The sequence below is a fragment of the Anomaloglossus baeobatrachus genome, chromosome 1 (genome assembly GCF_048569485.1).
Source record: "Anomaloglossus baeobatrachus isolate aAnoBae1 chromosome 1, aAnoBae1.hap1, whole genome shotgun sequence".
Taxonomy (NCBI): domain Eukaryota; kingdom Metazoa; phylum Chordata; class Amphibia; order Anura; family Aromobatidae; genus Anomaloglossus; species Anomaloglossus baeobatrachus.
In genome coordinates this window covers 953387355-953410139 of record NC_134353.1, presented here as the reverse complement: position 1 = coordinate 953410139, position 22785 = coordinate 953387355, and the positions used below count along the sequence as shown (strand labels likewise).

Genomic DNA, 22785 nt, shown 5'->3' with positions numbered 1-22785 from the left:
CGAGCCTAACCGGCAAAACTGAACCTTTATCAAACCTTTCTGAACCCCACTGAATTCAAAGGGAGGCCAAACATAAAGCAGAGAAAACACCTTGGGGGAAGGGGGGGGGAATTTGGGGCGAAATCCTTCCAAAACAGCAGAAATACGTTTTACAGTGCAGTACCACTATTTTGGCATAGCCATTAGCTTCCTACACTATTGACAGAAGAAATATAGAAGTGGATGAGAGACAGATGTAGGGCTAGTGCTCCCATAACCATGCAGACAAGAGACAACTTTGAGACCTATCGTGGAGACTTGACATTTAAAAGCATGTTTGCGTGGCAGGTGCAGGCCTCTTGCATGTGTGGTTTTCCCCAGTCACTTTGCCGTTTGGCGATTTGTGACATGAGCGCAAACAATTGTAATTGGAGTGGCACCTTGGAGGAATGAACTGTGTGTGATGTTGAGGTGCAGGAAGAGGAGGAGATGCCAATTAATGCAGCACTTGCCATCCATTCCAGCACCTGTTCTCTATCAGCCTCATTTCAAAGTTGAAGCAATGTGTGGCTGTCAAAGAAATCTAGTGGAGTAGGCTGCCTAGTAACAGTTGTTCTCGTTGCTCTTGGGATAGGATGAGCCGGTGTTTGCTCACTAGACCTTTGGCTAATGGAACTTCCCACATGTACACCTACAACACCCCACCTATTTCCCCTTCCACGACAACCTCGTTGTCATTTACCACTCCTGAAGAAATGAAGTCAGTCTGAAAAATTGGGAAAACTTTGAAAGTGTACCCAAGTGCAGTGGCAAAAACCATAAAACACTACAAAGAAACTGGCTCACATGGGGACTGCCCCAGGAAAGGAAGACCAAGAGTCACCTCTGCTGCGGAGGATAAGTTTATCAGAGCCACCAGCCTCAGAAATCGCAGGTAAACAGCAGCTCAGATTAGAGACCAGGTCAATGCCACACAGAGTTCTAGCAGCAGACACATCTCTAGAACAACTGTTAACACTTTCACCACCCAGCCTATTTTGACCTTACTGACCTCACCATTTTGCGCAATTCTGACCAGTATCCCTTTATGAGGTTAGAACTCTGAATTGCTTCAACGGATCCCGGCAATTCTGAGATTGCTTTTTCGTGACATACTGTACTTACGATTTTTTTTGCGTTTATTTTTGAAAATTTGGCGAAAATTTTGCAATTTTCAAATTTTTAAATTTTATGCCCATAAATCTGAGAGATATGTCACACAACATAGTTCCTAAATAACATTTCCCACATGCCTATTTTACACCAGCGCAATTTTTTTTTTTCATTAGGAAGTTAGAAGGGGTGATCAGCAATTTCTAATTTTTGCAACAAAATTTACAAAAAATTTTTTTAGGGATCACATCACATTTGGAGTGACTTTGAGAGGCCTAGGTGACAGAAAATACCCAAAAGTGACCCCATTCTAAAAACTGCACCCCTCACACTGCTCAAAACCATATCCAAGAAGTTTATTAACTCTTTAGGAGCTTCACAGGATCCAAAGCAATGTGGAAAAAAAAAATTAAATTTTACTTTTTTTACACAAAAATGTTACTTTAGCCATAAAATTTAGCAGTTTCACAAGGGTATCAAGAAAAATGCCCATAAAATGTTTTGTGCAATTTCTCCTGAGTACACAGATACCTCATATGTGGGGGAAATCAATTGTTTGGGTGCTCGGCCGGGCTCGGAAGAGAAGAAGCGCCATTTGACTTTTCAAACTCAAAATTGTCTGGAATCGTTAGCGGAAGCCATGTTGCGTTTGGAGACCCCTTGATGTGCCTAAACAATGGAGCTCCCCCACAAGTGACCCCATTTTGGAAACTAGACCCCTCATGTAATTTATGTAAATGTTTAGTGGGCACTTTGAACCCCTGGGGGCTTCACAGAAGTTTAGAACGTTGAGCCTTGAAAATAAAAAAAAATGTTACCAAAAAATTGTTACTTCATCCAAGTAGTTTTTTTTTTTAAAAGGGTATCAGATAAAATTGCACCATGAAATTTATCGTGCAATTTCTCCTGAGTATACAGATACCTCATATGTGGGGGAAATCAATTGTTTGGGCGCACGGCCGGGCTCGGAAGTGAAGGAGCATTGTCCCTAAAATGGAGAAACGTATGAATGGCTTCAAACAGTTTGTGGGTCATGACTATGTCAAATATTGGAGTTTCATATAAAATATCAGTACTCCAGTATTCGCGAATTTCTGGTTTCTTCACAATGTCCATTTGAAGGACCAGTCCCCAATATTTCATCATTTCTACCGAGTCATCAGGACTCCAAATAGAATATGATGAATTAGGGTTTTCGGCCAAAAATTGCTGGGCATACAGGTTAGTTTGCTCCACCATAAGACTGACAATTGACTCAGAGAAAAAGACTTTGAAAAAGTCTATTTCCCTGAGGTTGGCAGTCTTGAACTGGATTCCTGATTGGGGAACATAATCAGGAATCCATGGAGAAAAATTTTCAGGGACGGGTGTTATGATTCAGGGACCGAGGAGGATAAAAAAAAATGCGGAATCCCAAAAAGTAACTAGAGTGGCTGGAACCTTAATGGACTGCACACCTAATCCTGACACACAACTAGAAGTAGCCGTGGGACGAGTCTACGATGACCTAGTTGTCTTGACACAGCCGGAGAACTAAATATCCTTACAGATACAAGTAAAATATATCTTTGTACCGTGTTAGCCAGTAGAGATAAAAAAAATTTTTGTTTAAAAGAACAGAAAGTCCTCAGTGGTTGATACCTTTTAATGGCTAACTGAAAAGATGATAATAATTGCAAGCTTTCGAGACTACTCAGGTCTCTTCATCAGGCATGGTATAACACAAAATCTGAAGAGTCACATATTTTTTACACAACAGGACTTAGAATAGTGCAGTAAAAAAAAAAAACCCAAAAAAAAAACAAGTTATATGAAACAGAACTATCACTATGGCACTACTGCCATAGTGATAGTTCTGTTTCATATAACTTGTTTTTTTTTTTTTTTTACTGCACTATTCTAAGTCCTGTTGTGTATAAATATGTGACTCTTCAGATTTTGTGTTATACCATGCCTGATGAAGAGACCTGAGTAGTCTCGAAAGCTTGCAATTATTATCATCTTTTCAGTTAGCCATTAAAAGGTATCAACCACTGAGGACTTTCTGTTCTTTTAAACAAAATTTTTTTTTATCCTTACATAGAAATATATAAGAAAAACTAATCTGCCTCGGAGCAAGCCCCAAAGATATAGATAGCCCCCCACATGTAAAAACTACAGTGATATAAGAAAAAACAATACATAGCCAGAAAACAGATTAGCAAAGGTGAGGCCCAAATTATCTTTATAGGAAAGGATAGGAAGGAGTACTGTCTGTAGCCGTAAAAGCCCTAAAAAAAATACCAGCACGTCTGATATAAAAAACCCTGAGACCAAACGGCCTCTCCCCCACTAATCAGCACTTGGATGTTACTGGGATCCAATACACTAATATAGATCAGGGACTGGATTAATACCAAGCATGACAAAACACAATACAAACACAATACAGTGCGATAAAACATCGCATTCCACTGGGACCAATATTAACCTGTGTGTCAGCGCAAATGAGCGTTTTATTTCTCAGCCCTAATCGGACCGAGAAAACAATCGCAGCATGCTGCGATTGTAATGCGAGACTATTTCTCTTGCACCAATTCAAGTGTATGGGGCAAGAGAAAAATCACATTGCACTTGCGGTACACCGGTGTACCGCGTTTGCAGAGCGAGAATCGCAATAGCCGACTACGGAGGAGAGAGGGAGATAAATCCCTCCCTCCTCTCCTCAGCTCCGGCTTGCCTCTCTGCAGTGTCGTCCTCCCCCTGCAGCTGAGGTCCGCTCGCACAGTCGGACCTCAGTCGCAGGGATACTAGCATGATACTCGGCTCTGCTGTGCTGCCAGCGTGAGCCGAGTGTCATGCGAGGATCGCACTAGTGCCCCGTTTGGCCCCAGCCTTAATGTTTTGTTTAAATATTATTGTTTGTTTGTAATTGAGAAAAATATTAAGAAAAAATTAAAAAGTTTGATATTTTCCACTGTTAAACACTGGGGGGAGCAGCTGCTGAAATCCTACAGAAATCCGACTGTAGAAATATCTCACTTTACAACTGCAGTAAAGTGGGCAGAATCTGCTCTCCTGTGTGTGAGGTCACAGCTATCCCTCCCAATCTGTGGGTTTCCAAAAGGATAAGATAAAATGAAGTGTAGGATCACAGTGCGGAGCCATTTTGCAGGTGACCGCAAATATCTAAAGTGTCACCAAGGATAGCAGACAGTATCACACAGGATAGGATTAGATACACAGCTCAGCAGACAGTATCACACAGGAGAGGATTAGATACACAGCTCAGCAGACAGTGTCACACAGGAGAGGATTAGATACACAGCTCAGTAGACAGTATCACACAAGAGAGCATTAGATACATGACTCAGCAGACAACATCACACAGGAGAGGATTAGATACGCAGCTCAGCAGACAGCATCACACAGGGTGTCATTGGAGACGGTAGCAGCAGCGGCAGCAGGGGGAGGGGTGCCAATACTCTCGCAATGTTCTGCATGCACACCCGGAGGGTAGCAGCAGCGGCGGGGGGAGGGGTGCCGGTACTCACACAGGCCGAACGGGTGACAGGGGGAAAGTGAAGCACACAGCATACGCTGTGAGCTGCACAAAGATGGCGCCGTTCTCCTCCCTCTGCTCTGATCTGGACAGGCCAGGGGGCGCATCTACAGGTCATAGCAGGGAGATGTCACTGTATTAAGTATAGAGTCGGTGTCCGACTATCAGAGTCAATGCCCTGGAAGCTGCCATAAAGGAGGTGAGTAACTGTCGTTACAAACACCAAATCCATGATGGCAGCCCCCAGTGCTTCAGTAAAATTAGAATTAAATAAAAACTAAATAAACAGTGAGTTTAATTTTGTATTAAAAATATTTGATTTCATAATCACTATTAATCCAAAAATAAAAAGCATGACACCTTCCCTGTAAGCTCCCCGTGTGTGTGTGTCTATGAGCGCAGTGCTACCAGCCATCATTAGATGTTGACTTACCATTCCTGGGTTCCCTAGTTGGAAAGGTAAGCTTAGGCTTCAGGTACACTGACAGGACTGAAAGAGTTAACCAGAGAAGCCGGTCCACAGTGAAGGAGATATAGTGTGGAGCATTTCATGGGTTTGGAGACGTAAGAATAGTGCGTAGAGTAAGCCAAGGCTAAAGTAACTGACAGGAGGAAGCAAAGGTGTCCAGGACCGGATTGGAGCTTAAGCGCCATTGAGGAACCAGAGAGCGGCGTGTGTAAACAGTGAGGACAGTGGCAACTGACACTGGGGAACAGACTCTAGAAGTAATCTCAAAGAAGTAACATACCCGCGCAGGTACCTCTAATCATAGATACACACATTGATACGTATGTTAGATACCTTGAGGACAGGGATGCATCAACCACCTCCACCCACATTGTAGCTGGTGTGAACTTGTCAGCAGCCAAAAACAGAAGAGCCGGTTTGTACTAAGGCTGCTTTCACACTTACGTTTTTTTCCTTCAGTTGCAATCCGTTGCCTTGAGGAATTACGGTATCCTGCAAAATATTTAGCAGGAATCCCTTTTTTCTCCATAGACTTGTATTAACAACAGATTGTGACTGATGGCATTGTGTTGAATCCGCCACAGGACAGATCAGTCGTTTATTGACTGACTGTCGGGCGAAAGCAACACAGAATGTAACGTTTTTTTCTCGGCGGCAAAATAACGGATGCCGACGGATGTGTTATCGCCCGTCGTGTGTTATAACAGAAGCCTATGATCGGCGGAATCCGTCAAATGACGGAATCAGTCAACGGATCCGTGTTTTTTATTCTGTGCATGCCCAGATCGAGTGTAAATGAACTTCTGGTCATGAAAATTCTCCCTCTCTGGGATGTGTTCATATAGGTTTACAATCACAAATCTTTCCCGGCTATAAGAACAAAATTACAATGGATCCGTTATTTCACAGGAATCCGTCACATCAGTTTGACCACTATCTGCAACGCATCAGTCCATTCAGCACACAACGCATTGTGACTGATGGAAAAAAATGGAGGTGTTAAAGCAGCCTAAGATGGTAATACTTTGTTTGAAACCTGTCACAAGCAAAAGGAAACGGTGTTCAAAACGTGTTACAAGTAAAATATCTGCAGTTTTTAAACGTTGTGGACTCGTCTTTATTCTTTAAAGGGAACCAAACATCAGGATTTTCGTCTATAAGGTAAAGCCAGTGCAGTACTGGCGCTATCAGGCACAGGCTGTACACACCATTAGTGGGCAGCTCGGATGTTTAGGCTTTGAAATCCAAGGTTGTCAAGTTTAAAAATTCATCACCTTTTTGACTGTCAGTTGCACCTCTGCTGATAATATCGGGGCAGGTTATGCACATGATTCCCGCCCAATACCCCCCCCGCCACCTGCTCCTCCCAGACAATATCGTAGCAGATATTTCAAAAGACTGACCTGCACATCCTACAAGTGTGTATAGGTGCCAGCTGATAAAACCTAGCAAATACAAAATGGATACAGCCGCACACTAAATGCCATCAATGTATAAGGGAACTCTGGTACTGCATTACTGCTATATGAAAAAATGAGATTTTTAGTTTATGAATTGGCCAATGCATGTAAGCCCGGAAACCAAACGGCAAGGTAAATCTCAATATTCCGGGAACCTAACTAAAATGCCACTATCTAGGTTAAAAACATCCATGCCTGGGCAGCTAGACTAAAAATCTAACTTGAAATGCCACTATCTGGACTAACCTCGATGTCTGGGCAGCTAGGACTCCTGGTATAAGGATTGTGAACACAGCCTGGTTTATAGGGCGGAGTGCTCAGTCAGAAAAAAACCCACTGCAAATATTTCAAAAGACTGACCTGCACATCCTACAAGTGTGTATAGGTGCCAGCTGACATTTTTAGTCTAGCTGCCCAGGCATGGATGTTTTTAACCTAGATAGTGGCATTTTAGTTAGGGACCCAGAATATTGAGATTTACCTTGCCGTTTGGTTTCCGGGCTTACATGCATTGGCCAATTCATAAACTAAAAATCTCATTTTTTCATATAGCAGTAATGCAGTACCAGAGTTCCCTTTTACATTGATGGCATTTAGTGTGCGGCTGTATCCATTTTGTATTTAATATCGTCGCAGATGTCTGCTGCAGCTAATCAGTAAGATCAGCTGTTCTCCAGTCCTGTTGTGACCGCACACGCTCCCGCGGTTACAACGAGATCTGAAGAAGCGAGGGCACATGCGCCACCCTCTCAGGCACAAGACTAGGTAATGCAGGCTTCAGAAACATGGCGCCGGAGATAAGCACTATGTGCAGGCGCCAACTCCGACGCCATGTTACTAAATATAAAAATTTGCATAGAGCCAGAGAGAGGGAGGAACACGCGTGGGGAGGGGGGGTGGTAACGGGAATCATGTGCCTAACCCGCCCGAATATTATCAGCAGAGATCAGCAATATTATCAACTGTCAGTCAAAAAGATGATGAATTTTAAAACTTCACAAACTTGGATTTCAAAGCCTAAACATCCGAGCTGCCCACTAATGGTATGTATAGCCTGTGCCTGATAGCACCAGTACTGCACTGGCTTTACCTTATAGACTAAAGTCCTGATGTTTGGTTCCCTTTAATAACCTGGAACAACACAGTGTGACCTTGATGAAGAGAAGCTGGAGGAGACGTACTGTTACAACCAGGTGAAATCTCAACTCTCCCCTCTGTGTCTGTAGGGTACCAGGGTAAAAACACAGCCTCTCGCCCATGATTGCCGCCCCTGGCACCCTTACACGTGTCAGATACTTAGATTTTGGAAACACGGAAACGTTGCGAATGTCAAAGATCCATCGCATTGAGATGGATTTCTTATAAATACCTTCCAAAATGTTCAGTGTTATCTGTCAGGCCAGAAACCCGGGTCAAAAAAGCAGAGCAGCAACAAAATGGTGATCACCTTTAAAAATAAGTAATGGAAAGCAAGCTCCTCTTTCATGGCTAGTCATGAACGAGTGTAACCTGCGTCATTGGTAATGTCATTGGTTACTATTGGTAAGGAGTGACACTCCTAGAGTGGTAGAGCCAATGCCCTATGTAAAACAAAAATTTCCCCAGGGGACGGGGTATACATGGATCATAAGCATCAAGACATGGTGGAGAAAGAGGAGGAGTAGGATGAGAAAAAACCCATATACCCCTGTTTGGATTGGAAGGGACGTACGTTAATACAACTTATAAAACTTTACATTTTCGGTCACTTAAGCGTCATCTAGTGGTGTGATAAAGTGTGGGTAAATCAATCCCTTGTTCAACTGTATAAGTCAGCCTGTCTGCATTTTCCTGTGACAGGCGGCTGTGTCTATCTGCTGTGATGACCCCGACGCCACTAAAAATCAGCTCAGACAGGACGCTGGGGGCAGTGCGGCATAGCACCTCCAAGGTATACAAGGAGAGTTTGTGGCACGTATACAGCTTGGACACCCAATAGTTATATGGCACTGAGGAATCAGAGAGGACACTGGTACGGTCACCTATCTACACCTTCACCATCTTCGGCAACTTCCCCCTGCTTGTCAGAGTCTCCTGCACAGCCGTCCCTTGGTGCTGGGACGGTTAGAGGAAAAGTTACAAGGTCCTGTACATTGTACACTGCAGGGCATGACCAGCGCTGACTTCAGGAGGTTAGCTAGGTGCAGTAAATGCGGTGATGGAAACCGCTGCACTCCTGATATCAGCGCTGGTCACTGAGTTAAATAACTGCCGCATTCTCAGATCACCTCTCGCGAGCGGCCCGTGACGTCACCGCTAGTCACAGTCTGGGCCGCCCGCGAGAGGTGAAGATACCGCAGGTAATGAACTTTACTGACCTCGTGACGACAACACTCATCATCCCCACAGCTGCTTGCACTGCAGAAGAGGACATGTTCCATAATAAAGGAACGGACATACGGCATCCGATGTGTTTTTTTGTAGGATCGGATGCACACGGAAGTGCTCCTATGTGCCATCCGATCCTACACAAAAGACATTGAAAAGATGGTCCTGTCAGTAGGTCCGCAAAAAAACAGGAAATGAGCAGGACAAACGGAACAGTCATGTGAATGAGCCCTTAGGGTCAACAGTGAAGTTCAGGTCACCACCAGGAGCAAGTTGTCACCGGGTCTCTATTAAGCAAATACCAATTATCAATGGTGAAAAGGGAAGAATTGACACTTATATTCAAAAAAATAAACCACCCCTATTAGTCGACCTTCGTACCTAAAACCTCGTGGCTACCTATTGATACCCCTTTTGATTTTGATTCTGGATTATAGCGGTGTATCCACTTGGTATAGTACCTATCCTTGAAGCAGCAGAGATGGCCATTCTCGAAGTGCATCTCATGCAATAGTAGGATATGAATTTGATTCCGTCAAATGGATCTGGTGATGGGGCAGTCCAGCAATGCCATGTGGAGTAGACCACGACCCATCAAGGGAGGTGAGAAACTGTTTGCCCCCCTCCACCCCGGCGGAGAGTGCGCTGCCGATTACTTGAGGGCACGGCACCCCTCGGTCCCATCGTAAAGTCTGGCCAGTCCTCAATGGCAATCAAGGGGATGTCCAGGGCCGCAGAGAAGGAAGGCATGTCAGAGGGGGATCAAAGGATTTGCATGCGTCCTGTGTAGCGAACCTGAAGGCGGAATGGGAAGCCCCAATTGTACAGGATGTCGTAGGAGCATAGCATGTCCAATAGTGGTTACAGGGACTTCCGCCTTTGCACAGTGAAACAGGACAGATCAGGCACAATTTGGATTTGTCCATCTTCAAATAAAGCTAAGGCCCCACTGCGGATCTTGAGCATAATAGGGTCCTTCAGAACATAGCGGTGCACTCTACATATCACATCTCTCGGGCAGTCATTTTCCACAGGTTTAGGGACCAGGGCCCTAAGAGCTCTATCTAGTTCCAAAATCTTGCTAGAGGGTTCGCCCAGGATCTCGTTAAAGATGGTTTATAGTGTACAAGGAAGGTCTTTGGATTTAACAGATTCTGGCAAGACACGTACCCTAATAGTTTTTCTGCAGCTCCTATTTTCAGTATCATCCATATGTAGCACCCCACGGGGCAGGTGTTTTTCACCTACTCATCGCTGGGTCGGGGGTGCAGATCCTCTGTACTGTCACGGGGTGGTTTGGCCCAGTCCCGTTACCCCGAGGCATACAGGAAGGGATGGTGAAGGGTGGTAGGAAGGATGGAGGCGGTAGTTGCAGGATGGGGGTGACAGGAAAAGTCTATTAGATGATCATGATGCCACCTGTGATACACGGCCAGGTATGCGGCCGCCGCAGCTGGATCTCTCACCGGGGCAGATGTTGGGTGCAGCCAACATGGTGTCGCTCCCCACAGGCGGAGCGGGATTACCCCGGGGAGGATGATGGAGGACGGGGGTGGTGGTAGTCTCCGTTGGCACCGCAACGCTGGGCGTCGGTAAATGAGAGGCAGAGGCAGGGGCTGCGGTTCCAGGTCTTTTACTCACAAGTTCTTCGGGCGCTGCCCCAGAGTGCCGTCCACTGCCACGATGAGCTCCAGCCGATCCCGGATAGTCGGCGGTCACCGCTGGTGCCCGTGAAAGTCTGTTAGTAAAGTGTCTCTCAGTTGCTATCCGTAACCCGGGTCGAGCCTCCTGCTCCAAGCCACGGGCCCATGAAGAGAGAGAAACACAAACTCCAGTTGTCAGTGCTAGGTGTTACCCAAGCTGTGCCCAGGAAGGTTCTATTTTAGTGTATTTGTTGTGCCTATTTCTACCCCATGTGGTGCCCGCCCCCAGTGGTTGTCCTTGCGACTGGGAAAGTCCCATGCTTCGTGATGGCTAACTAACCTGTCTGCCCTAGTCCACCCCCCAGTGGAAAGCAACTTTATTGTTTTGTGTGTATGTTTTGTGAAGACACCGGCAGTTAACCCCCTCCTGACCCGGGATAGATATTACCCCATAAGAAGGGAATTTTGTTTACTTACCGTAAATTCCTTTTCTTCTAGCTCCAATTGGGAGACCCAGACAGTGGGTGTATAGCTACTGCCTCTGGAGGCCGCACAAAGAACTACACTTAAAAGTGTAAGGCCCCTCCCCTTCTGGCTATACACCCTCCCGTAGGAGTACGGGTTCCTCAGTTTTAGTACCAAAGCAAGAAGGAGGAAAGCCAATAACAGTTTCAAAAACAAATTCAATCCGATAACAAGATCGGAGAACTTAAGAAACAACATGAACAACATGTGCACCCGAAAAACGAAACCCTAAGAACAAATAGGGCGGGTGCTGGGTCTCCCAATTGGAGCTAGAAGAAAAGGAATTTACGGTAAGTAAACAAAATTCCCTTCTTCTTTTTCGCTCCTAATTGGGAGACCCAGACAGTGGGACGTCCAAAAGCAGTCCCTGGGTGGGTAAAAAGATACCACATGAACGGGCTGTTAGACAGCCTCTTCCTACAGGTGGGCCACCGCCGCCTGAAGGACCTGTCTACCTAGGCTGGCATCTGCCGAAGCGTAGGTATGCACTTGATAGTGTTTGGTAAACGTGTGCAGACTCGACCAGGTAGCCGCCTGGCACACTTGCTGAGCCGTAGCCTGATGCCGCAATGCCCAGGACGCACCAACGGCTCTGGTAGAATGGGCCTTCAGTCCAGATGGAATCGGAAGCCCAGCAGAACGGTATGTGTGAAGAATTGGTTCCTTGATCCACCGCGCCAGGGTGGATTTGGAAGCTTGCGATCCCTTATGCTGACCAGCGACTAGGACAAAGAGCGCATCAGAACGGCGTAGAGGCGCCGTGCGAGCAATGTAAATCCTGAGTGCTCTCACCAGGTCCAACAGATGTAAACCTTTTTCAAATTGGTGAACTGGATGCGGACACAAAGATGGCAAAGTGATATCCTGATTGAGATGAAAGGAAGAAACCACCTTGGGAGAAAACTCTGGAATTGGACGCAGTACTACCTTGTCTTGGTGAAACACCAGGAAGGGAGATTTGCAAGATAACGCTGCTAGCTCGGACACTCTTCGAAGAGACGTGACCGCCACAAGAAAAACTACCTTTTGTGAAAGCCGAGAAAGGGGAACCTCTTTCAAAGGCTCGAAAGGCGGCTTCTGGAGAGCAAGGAGAACCTTGTTCAAATCCCAGGGTTCCAATGGCCGTCTGTAAGGAGGAACGATATGACAAACTCCTTGGAGAAACGTGCGTACTTTAGAAAGCTGTGCCAAGCGCTTCTGAAAGAATACGGATAGTGCGGAGACTTGACCCTTAAGCGAGCTAAGGGACAAACCTTTTTCCAGCCCAGACTGCAGGAATGAAAGAAAAATTGGCAATGCAAATGGCCAGGGAGAAAACCCTTGAGCCAAGCACCACGCTAAGAATATCTTCCACGTCCTGTGATAGATCTTAGCTGAGGATGGTTTTCTAGCCTGTCTCATTGTGGCAACAACTCCCTGAGATAAACCAGAGGCCGCTAGGATCCAGGACTCAATGGCCACACAGTCAGGTTCAGGGCCGCAGAATTCAGATGGAAAAACGGCCCTTGAGACAGCAAATCTGGACGGTTTGGTAGTGTCCACGGTTGGCCTACCGTGAGATGCCACAGATCCGGGTACCACGACCTTCTTGGCCAATCTGGAGCGACGAGTATGGCTCGATGGCAGTCGGACTTGATTTTCCGGAGAACTCTGGGTAACAATGCTAGAGGTGGGAACACATAGGGGAGTCGGAATTGCGACCAATCCTGAACCAAGGCGTCTGCCGCCAGCGCTCGGTGATCGTGAGACCGTGCCATGAAAACTGGGACCTTGTTGTTGTGCCGTGACGCCATCAGATCGACGTCCGGCGTCCCCCAGCGCCAACAGATCTGTTGAAACACGTCCGGGTGAAGGGACCATTCTCCTGCGTCCATGCCCTGGCGACTGAGAAAGTCTGCTTCCCAGTTTTCCACGCCTGGGATGTGAACTGCGGATATGGTGGACGCTCTGCTTTCCACCCACGTCAAAATCCGCTGGACTTCTTGAAAAGCTTGGCGACTGCGTGTTCCCCCTTGGTGGTTGATGTACGCCACCGCCGTGGAATTGTCCGACTGAATCCGAATCTGCTTGCCTTCCAGCCATTGTTGGAAGGCTCGCAGGGCAAGATAGATTGCTCTGATTTCCAGAACATTGATCTGCAGGGTGGACTCTTCCTGAGTCCACGTCCCCTGAGCCCTGTGGTGGAGAAACACCGCTCCCCACCCTGAAAGGCTCGCATCCGTCGTGACCACTGCCCAGGACGGGGGAAGGAACGACTTTCCCTGTGACAATGAGTTGGGGAGAAGCCACCAACGTAGAGAGTCCTTGGCAGTCTGAGAGAGGGAGACAGTCCTGTCGAGGGACGTCGATTTCCCATCCCATTGGCGTAGAATGTCCCATTGGAGAGGGCGCAGATGAAACTGCGCGAACGGGACTGCCTCCATTGCTGCTACCATCTTTCCTAGGAAATGCATGAGGCGCCTCAGTGAGTGCGACTGGCTCTGAAAGAGAGATTGCACTCCAGTCCGTAGCGAGCACTGCTTGTCCAGTGGAAGCCTCACTATCGCTGATAGAGTATGAAACTCCATGCCAAGATAAGTCAGAGATTGGGTCGGGGTTAGATGAGACTTTGGAAAGTTGATAATCCACCCGAAAGTCTGGAGAGTGTCTAGCGCCACCTTCAGACTGTGTTGGCATGCCTCTTGAGAGGGTGCCTTTATAAGCAGGTCGTCTAGATACGGGATGACCGAGTGACCCTGCGAGTGCAGAACAGCTACTACTGCTGCCATGACTTTGGTGAAGACCCGGGGGGCTGTTGCCAGACCGAAAGGTAACGCTACGAACTGTAGGTGCTCGTCGTGTATGACGAAGCGTAGGAAACGCTGATGCTCTGGTGCAATCGGCACGTGGAGATACGCATCCTTGATATCTATTGATGCTAGAAAATCTCCTTGAGACATTGAGGCTATGACGGAGCGTAGGGATTCCATCCGGAACCTCCTGACTTTTACGTGTCTGTTGAGCAACTTTAGATCCAGGACGGGTCGATACGATCCGTCCTTTTTTGGGACCACAAACAGATTGGAGTAAAAACCGTGACCTTGTTCCTGAAGAGGGACGGAGGTCACCACCCCTTCCGCCTTTAGAGCGGCCACCGCCTGCAACAGAGCATCGGCTCGGTCTGGTGGTGGAGAAGTTCTGAAGAAACGAGTTGGCGGACGAGAAATGAACTCTATCCTGTACCCGTGAGACAGAATATCTCTCACCCAACGGTCTTTGACGCTTGCCAGCCAAATGTCGCCAAAGTGGGACAGCCTCCCACCGACCGCGGGTGTGGGAATCGGAGACCGCAAGTCAGGAGGACGCCGTCTTGGCAACGGTTCCTCCGGCTGGTCTTTTTGGGCGTGACTGAGACCTCCAAGAATCTGAGCGTCTCTGGTCCTTTTGAGTCTTTTTTGACGAGGCGAATTGGGACCTGCCCGGTCCTCGAAAGGACCGATAACCAGACTGACCCCTCCTCTGTTGGGGTTTGTTTTGTCTGTGTTGCGGTAAGGAAGAGTCCTTACCCTTGGAGTGTTTGATGATTTCATCCAAACGCTCTCCAAACAATCGGTCACGAGATAAAGGCAAATTGGTTAAGCACTTCTTGGAATGAGAATCTGCTTTCCAATGTCTCAACCACAGGGCCCTACGCAAAACAACGGAGTTGGCTGACGCCACTGCCGTGCGGCTTGTAGCGTCAAGAACAGCATTAATCGCGTACGACGCGAATGCCGCCATTTGCGAGGTCAATGGTGCTACCTGCGGGGCAAATGCACGTGTGACTGAGTCGACTCGCGCAAGCCCGGCCGTGATAGCTTGGAGTGCCCATACGGCCGCAAAAGAAGGCGCTAATGACGCTCCAATCGCTTCATAGATGGATTTCAGCCAGAGCTCCATCTGCCTGTCAGTGGCATCTTTAAGTGCCGCTCCATCTTCAACTGCAACCAAGGATCTAGCTGCAAGCCTGGAAATTGGAGGATCCACTTTTGGACACTGGGTCCAACCCTTGACCACTTCAGTGGGAAAAGGGTAGCGTGTATCTTTAAGCCGTTTAGGAAAACGCCTTTCAGGATAAGCGTGGGGTTTCTGGATTGCGTCTCTGAAGTCAGCGTGGTCCAGAAAAGTGCTTAATGTACGCTTAGGGTATCTGAAATGGATTCTCTCGTGCTGCGAAGCTGACTCCTCTACAAGAGGAGCTGGTGGGGAAATATTTAACATCTTATTGATGTTAAATATAAGATCATTAACTATGGCATCGCCATCTGGTGCATCTAGATTGAGAGCGGTCCCAGGATCAGAATCCTGATCAGTTACGTCCGCCTCATCACCCATAGATTCATCTCGCTGGGATCCTGACCATTGAGATGAATGTGAAGGCCCGTCATAGCGAGCCCGCTTAGGCTGCCCGGGGCCATCGTCCGAGTCAGAGTCTTCACCCTGAGGTGTAGATGCCCGTCCCGGAGCTTGGAGGTAATTGAGCTGAGGGGGACCAGGGGGCAATGATTGCACAGTGTCCGTGGCCTGAAGTACAGGCCTAGCTCGCAATGTGTCAAGAATTTGTGACATAGTGAGAGACATTCTGTCAGCAAAAGCTGCAAACTCAGTTCCTGTCACCTGGACAGCATTCACAGGTGGTACACCCTGGGTCACGTCCAGCAGAGGTCCCGACTGTGCAAGCGCCGCAGGGGCCGAGCACTGCACACAATGGGGGTCCGTGGAGCCTGCCGGTAGAAAAGTCCCACATGCGGTGCAGGAAGCATATAATGTCTGTGCTTTGGCACCCTTGCGTTTTACGGACGACATGCTGCTGGCTCTCTGCAATGTGAGAGAGTCTATAGCCAAAGGGCGACCAGCGCTATGTAATACCAAGTATTTGTATAACAAAATACTAAGACTACTACTGGCACAAGGGGGGGTGAGCCCTGAGGGCTGCTTACCGCCCGCTGAATAGCGGGTAAGAGGCGCAAAAATCCTTGTCTGGGTCTCCCCGGCTCCCCTCTGCAGCCCAGCGTGTTCAGTAGGAATGGCTGCCGGCGTCTGTGGAGAGGGGCGGTCCGTGGGAGTTACCAAACAAAAGTGCGGGAAAGTGTCCCCTTTGTGCCGACTGTGAGGGCTGGAGTATGTAAAAACGACTCCAGCCCTCAGCGCTGATGCCTTGGCCAGCGTCCCGCCCCTCTCCTGACTGGCAGGTCTGGGGGCGGGAACGAACGGAAGCAGGCCGCAAAAGCCGGGGACTCGAGTTATCAGCGCGGCCGCCGTAAAAGCGCGGGCCGCGCCGAAGTCCCCGGCGCACCACAAGTGCCAGCTGCGCCGCTGTCCCAGCGGCCGGCGCGACCGATTACTAGAAGTGGCCCGCGTCCCGCCCCTCTCCTGACTGGCAGGTCTGGGGGCGGGAACGAACGGAAGCAGGCCGCAAAAGCCGGGGACTCTAGTTATCAGCGCGGCCGCCGTAAAAGCGCAGGCCGCGCTGAAGTCCCCGGCGCACTACAAGTGCCAGCCGCGCCGCAGTCCCAGCGGCCGGCGCGACCGATTCCAATAAGTGTGCCTGCTTCAGCGAAGCTGAATGAGGCCATGGCACAAGCGCCGCAGCGCTGATGTCCCCCGGCGCACTACAACACCCAGCATGCTGCGGTGTGAGCGCCAAATACACGGGGACACAGAGTACCTTGAGGAAGCAGGGCCATGTCCCTGATGTACTCTGCTCCATCCAGCATCTTCTCCAGGGGCTGTAGATGGAGCACGGTCTCAGTGCCTGGAGACCGGTAAATCCCACTTCACCCAGAGCCCTGTAAAAAGGGATGGGGAAGGAATCAGCATGTGGGCTCCTGCCGCCGTACCCGCAATGGGTACCTCAACCTTACAAACACCTCCGACATACAGTGGGGTGAGAAGGGAGCATGCTGGGAGTCTGTATAGACCCTCTTTTCTTCCATCCGACATAGTCAGCAGCTGCTGCTGACTAAAAACAATGGAGCAATGCGTGCGTGTCTGACCTCCTGCGCACAAAGCTAAAACTGAGGAACCCGTACTCCTACGGGAGGGTGTATAGCCAGAAGGGGAGGGGCCTTACACTTTTAAGTGTAGTTCTTTGTGCGGCCTCAAGAGGCAGTAGCTATACACCCACTGTCTGGGTCTCCCAATTAGGAGCGAAAAAGAAAAGTGGTGTAATACCCTGTGGCGCCTGAAGCCCAGGGGCGCCACACATAGCTTCCACCATGTACTGTAATTGGCGGGAATGTTGCTCCAATATGACTGGGCTTGGAGGAGTCTTCAAGGCACTGGATTTTCACTGCGTGCAGCTGACTCCAGGCATCGACCCTCTCCACATCCCCCCTCATGGCACACAGTTCTGTGCAGTATGCCAGTTCTAACCCAGCAATATAGGCCTCCATATCCTCCCTGGTGGGAATGGCAGTTAAGCGTGTGTGCAACTCATTAAGTTTAACCAGTACCCCTGTGGGCCCACGCAGTGCACTATTGGCCCAGCATTCCCGGGAACATCACTATCTGGGGTCCCGTGCCCCAAGCTCTGTCTCCCATCAGAAAGGATCCCCCTATTATGTAGGCTCTGGCCCTCTGAGACCATGTGAGAGTCGCCATCCAGGGCCACTGTGCGACCATCTGACCGCGTTGGAGAAGAGGGATCCGCCTTGTACCGAAAGGCCTTGGGGTCCAAGGCCCCTGTCCATGCTGCACCAACCACAGACCTTCTGCACCGCCGGCTGGCAATTGGATCCCCATGCCTGGATATAACATACATCTGAGCAGAGTCTGGCTGCTCGGTGTCAGCTGTGCAGGAAGCTCCCCCTATGTAACCGCAGCTGCTGGTGCACAGGTATGAGCCAAGGCCATTTTAGGAGTCCTTTGGAGGCTTCTGGGAGTCCAAGCCTGGGGAAAAAGTGCTGAAAGTACCCGGTGTTGCACCCTTGCATTCTGCCCATTCTCATAGTCTGCTTTCTGGCTCTGTAGGCTGCGTGGATATGCTGATATTTGGTCCGAAGGCAGAAGCTCAGACACCGCATGTCCTCACTCCTCCATAGCCAGGTCATGCCCCACTAAATTCTTTTTTAAAACACACTGGCCCCTAATTTTATGGCTCCATGTTCTGTATCTCTCACACACTGACATGAGTGTAATGGGAGATAATGGATTCTTAGTCCCTAAACTGGAGAAACCCCTCATCAGCCCTGACAGCGGATAATAGGAAAGAGCTAAAACTCGTCCTCGCTCACATTGGCAGAATTCATGTCCAGCTGTATTTCTCCTCTATAACATAACTGCACATCCTGTGTTATCACCTGCACCGGGATCACAGATTCATTCACATTTCATGTGTATTTTACATGAAGGGTTAATATACCGCTGGAGAAACTGACACAGCAAAGAGCGGGGAAAATAGGAATGTGTGACTTGTGTGTGTTATTGGGTGGTCTGTACTCACCGTGGCGGTGATCTGTAGGAATCTCCTCGTTACTCCGCTGATCGCCCCTCACATTTCTCTCTAGAGAATTAATATTGCTCAGATCTTTATAAGGATCCAAAAGCTGCAAAACAAAATATTGTAAAAGTCTCCGTAAATAATGGAAATAAGATCCGGACATGTGCGGTCTGTGGTCAGCTGTGATCCTGCTGTCTCCACCGCTCTCATTACACAAGTATAAAACATCTAATACTGGAGGAGAAGACAAGACTGAACACAAGGAGGTCACAGCCGTCTACACCTCATAGGGGAGATCTCCATCTACCTGAGGATCCTGTGGAGGAGGAGGAGGAGCGGGACATCTCTCTGGGGTCGTCCTCGTACTGGAGAGACCTGCAGGAGACACAGACAGGACGGACATCATTATTACATACAGATAATTATAGGCCGGGTGTATTCAGTCCTGTCTATTACCTGGTGATGTGCGTGGCTGGTGCTCCTCCATCATCACCTCCTTGTACCGCTCCTTGTGTCCTTCTAGATACTCCCACTCCTCCGTGGAGAAATAGACGGTGACATCCTGACACCTTATAGGAACCTGACAACACAATCATACCATCATCACCCAGAATCCTCCAGTGCCGTCCTGTATAATGTCTCAGCAGTGTCACCTCTCCAGTCAGCAGCTCAAGCATCTTGTTGGTGAGTTCTAGGATCTTCTGGTCATTGATGTCCTCATGTTTCCAGGGGTGAGGTGGAGGCCCCGGGATTGGTCTCAGGGTTCCTCCACGTCCTTCAGATACAGGGGCCTGACAGTGATCACTAGAGGTCTTCACTAATGTGTAATCCTGAGTGTGGAGACATTAATAATATCACTACAGACATTTCCAGATTCCATCACCTCCCCGGTCATATCCTCTGTTATTCCCATAGATAATGATGTAATATGATGACATCAGAACCTCTCACCTCCTCGGTCATATCCTCTGTTATTCCCATAGATAATGATGTAATGTGATGACATCAGAACCTCTCACCTCCCCGGTCATATCCTCTGTTATTCCCATAGATACTGATGTAATGTGATGACATCAGAGCTTCTCACCTCCCCGGTCATATCCTCTGTTATTCCCATAGATAATGATGTAATGAGATGACATCACAGCCTCTCACCTACCCGGTCATATCCTCTGTTATCCCCATAGATAATGATGTAATGTGATGACATCAGAGCCTCTCACCTCCCCAGTAAGATGGAAGATTATCTCCAGGCTCAGGTTTAATATCTTCTCCATAATTTGGTCTTTGTCCTTATTCATCTTTTATGTCAATCAGGAAATATCAAAAGAAAACAACAAAAGATCTTTTATTGTAAAGAGGATGAGATAATTATGAGAAAAATCAACTAAAAACACAAAAAAAAATAACTGAAGATAATAAGGGGAAATTATTTGAAAAGATAAAACAGTGCAGATGTCGTCTTCCCTTTTTTTACTGTCGGAGCCAACTGAATCCAATCTGAGGAGACTGTGCAGGAGATCGGGCGACTCCAACACTTTATTCTTGGTCATAAAATTGTCCAGTTTTTAGAGGAGTTACTCATAAACCGTGTGTCGCTCTCTCCCCCATGTGTAGTGTGGGGTCTGTCGCTCTCTCTCCCCCATGTGTAGTGCGGGGTCTGTCGCTCTCTCTTCCCCATGTGTAGTGCGGGGTCTGTCGCTCTCTCTCCCTCATATGTAGTGCGGGGTCTGTCGCTCTCTCTTCCCCATGTGAAGTGCGGGATCTGTCGCTCTCTCTCCCCCCATGTGTAGTGTGGGGTCTGTCGCTCTCTCTCCTCCATGTATAGTGCAGGGTCTGTCGCTCTCTCTCCCTCATGTGTAGTGTGGGGTCTGTCGCTCTCTCTTTCCCATGTGTAGTGCGGGGTCTGTCGTTCTCTCCCCCCATGTGTAGTGCGGGGTCTGTCGTTCTCTCTCCTCCATGTGTAGTGCGGGGTCTGTCGTTCTCTCTCCTCCATGTGTAGTGCGGGATCTGTCGCTCTCTATCCCCCATGTGTAGTGCGGGGTCTGTCGCTCTCTCCCCCATGTGTAGTGCGGGGTGCTGCCCTGGTTAGGGCAGGAGTCTGGGGCACACAGGGTCAGGTCTAGTTATATTGCAGGGTAATCTACACCTGATATTGATTTGCCGCTGTGGCTCCAATGTGAATGACCCGACCATATGAATCTACATTGATGGGGGAGACTTTTTGGCAGATGTTACTATTGGGATTTTATGAAAGGTTTTTCTTTTCACCTCTGTGATGCTGTAATTTTTGGAGGTTTTTTGTCTCCAACAAACCAGGGGTAATTCTTATAAACTTGAGGTAGTGTCAATACCTACTAATAGGTCTCTATGATCCATCTCTTACATGTGAATGTTGGGAGTATTAAGGGTAAGTGGTATTGTGGAGGTGGCCTAATCTATAGCTTGTTTGTTTAAACGTAAGAATATCTGTGTATGTAAATAATCAAATATAGATGTAGTTGCATAATTATCTGTCTGTCTATGTAGCCATCGCATAGACCCATAATATAATCCTAAATTTCGATAAAGCTCAACGGCAGGACAACATGGATTCACGCCCCGCATTGCAGAAGGGTCAATCCATCGGAGCTGCACTGAGCGTCCTGCTTATATTTATCCTTTTCAAAAAGACCTGTACAGTCTCAAACCATGATTGTCAAAACAGTTAGAAAAGAGGACTTAAGGGGGCTTTACACGGTAGCGATATCTGTAACGATATCGCTATCGTGCGTACCGGCCCTCGTTTGTACGACATGGGCATATCGCTGCCCGTCGCGCACAAAATCGTGCTCCCCCCGTCACACGGCTTACCTGCGCTGCGACGTCGCTATGGCCAGCGATCCGCCTCCTTTCTAAGGGGGCGGTTCGTGCGGCGTCACAGTGACGTCACACAGCAGCCGTCCAATAGAAGCGGAGGGTCGGAGATGAGCGGGACGTAAACATCCCGCCCACCTCCTTCCTTCCTCATTGGCGGTGGACGCAGGTAAGGAGATGTTCCTCGCTCCTGCGGTGTCACACACAGCAATGTGTGCTGCCGCAGAAACAAGGAACAATATCGCTAATGAGAGGTGACCGATTTTTGGTTTTAGGACGACCTCTCCAGGGCAAACAATTTGTGCCACTTATGCGATCGTTTTAGGTCGCACAAAAGTGTCACACGCTGCGATATCGTTAATGACGCCGGATGTGCGTCACTAACGGGGTGACCCCGATGATAAAACATTAACGATATCGTAGCGTGTAAAGCCCCCTCTAGAGAGCCTTGAGACATGGGAAAGTCCAACTACAAAGGGTAAGGACTCGCCTAGGGGTCCTTGGTCTCAAACCGGTGAAGAAACCCCTTTCCCCTCTCCACCCATGCCTCAACGTTCAATCAGGCACGATTTCCCAACAGATCTTTCTTCCTCTTTTCCTAAGGGAACATGGTACCCTTGGTATTTGGAAATGGCAGAAGTGAGTCAAGGGGGGACTGTTGAGGGTACGAATTGAGTAATCTAAAATACTTAATTCAGCCATTTCATAGACCCAAAAATGTGGTTTGGTTAATGTAACCTAACAATTTATAAATGTTTTTGTCTCCTACTAACTCATATGAATATATTCAGTGATTTTCCTTAATACAAAATGCTAGCTATGGACTCTTTCATTTCGGGAAAAGTTTTGGAAGAGCCTATCCCATCAGGCTGATGTGTCCCCGGCCTAGTCTGCTGAGCACTGGCAGTGACACGCGAGTTAACGTCACATCTCAGAAACCAACGGTCCTGAAACAACCGAAGCTGAAAGCGGCTGCTATTTTACCCATTATTCCAGAAGGTTTTTTTTACAAGTCAGCGCCACAAACTGTTTACATGAAGCCTCATCATGTTTTGTTTTTTTAATCAAGAACAGATCATCCAGGTTCACGAAGTGGCCCTAAGTGGACTAGCACTGACCAAGCATACTCCTTTTTGTTTCATATCCGGAAAGAAGAACCATAGACAATCTGTAGCAATTGTTTTTTAGTTATGTGCTAATTTTAAAATAAGATAATGTGCCCTAATGAAAGTAATAACGCCAATTCTAATAGCCCCTATAAATGATAAAGTTATTTTTAATAAATACAATAAGTACTTAAGGGGGGAGTTAAATCCTGTAGTGTTGTATTAGAC

At 48.0% G+C, this 22785-nt stretch overlaps 1 protein-coding gene across 1 annotated transcript in view; it reads right to left on the bottom strand.

Annotated features, from left to right (window-relative positions):
• LOC142260420 (uncharacterized) overlaps positions 1 to 19896 on the bottom strand; it is a 36072-nt gene extending 16176 nt beyond the window's left edge. Inside the window, exons 1-7 of the mRNA XM_075331927.1 lie at positions 19819 to 19896; positions 19249 to 19425; positions 19052 to 19175; positions 18903 to 18970; positions 18630 to 18701; positions 12390 to 12405; positions 2208 to 2447 (exon numbers count right to left, since the gene is read on the bottom strand). Of these exons, the coding sequence (XP_075188042.1) occupies positions 2208 to 2447; positions 12390 to 12405; positions 18630 to 18701; positions 18903 to 18970; positions 19052 to 19175; positions 19249 to 19425; positions 19819 to 19896 (775 nt within the window). The remainder of the gene's footprint in view (positions 1 to 2207; positions 2448 to 12389; positions 12406 to 18629; positions 18702 to 18902; positions 18971 to 19051; positions 19176 to 19248; positions 19426 to 19818) is intronic.
• Positions 19897 to 22785: the final 2889 nt, after the last annotated feature.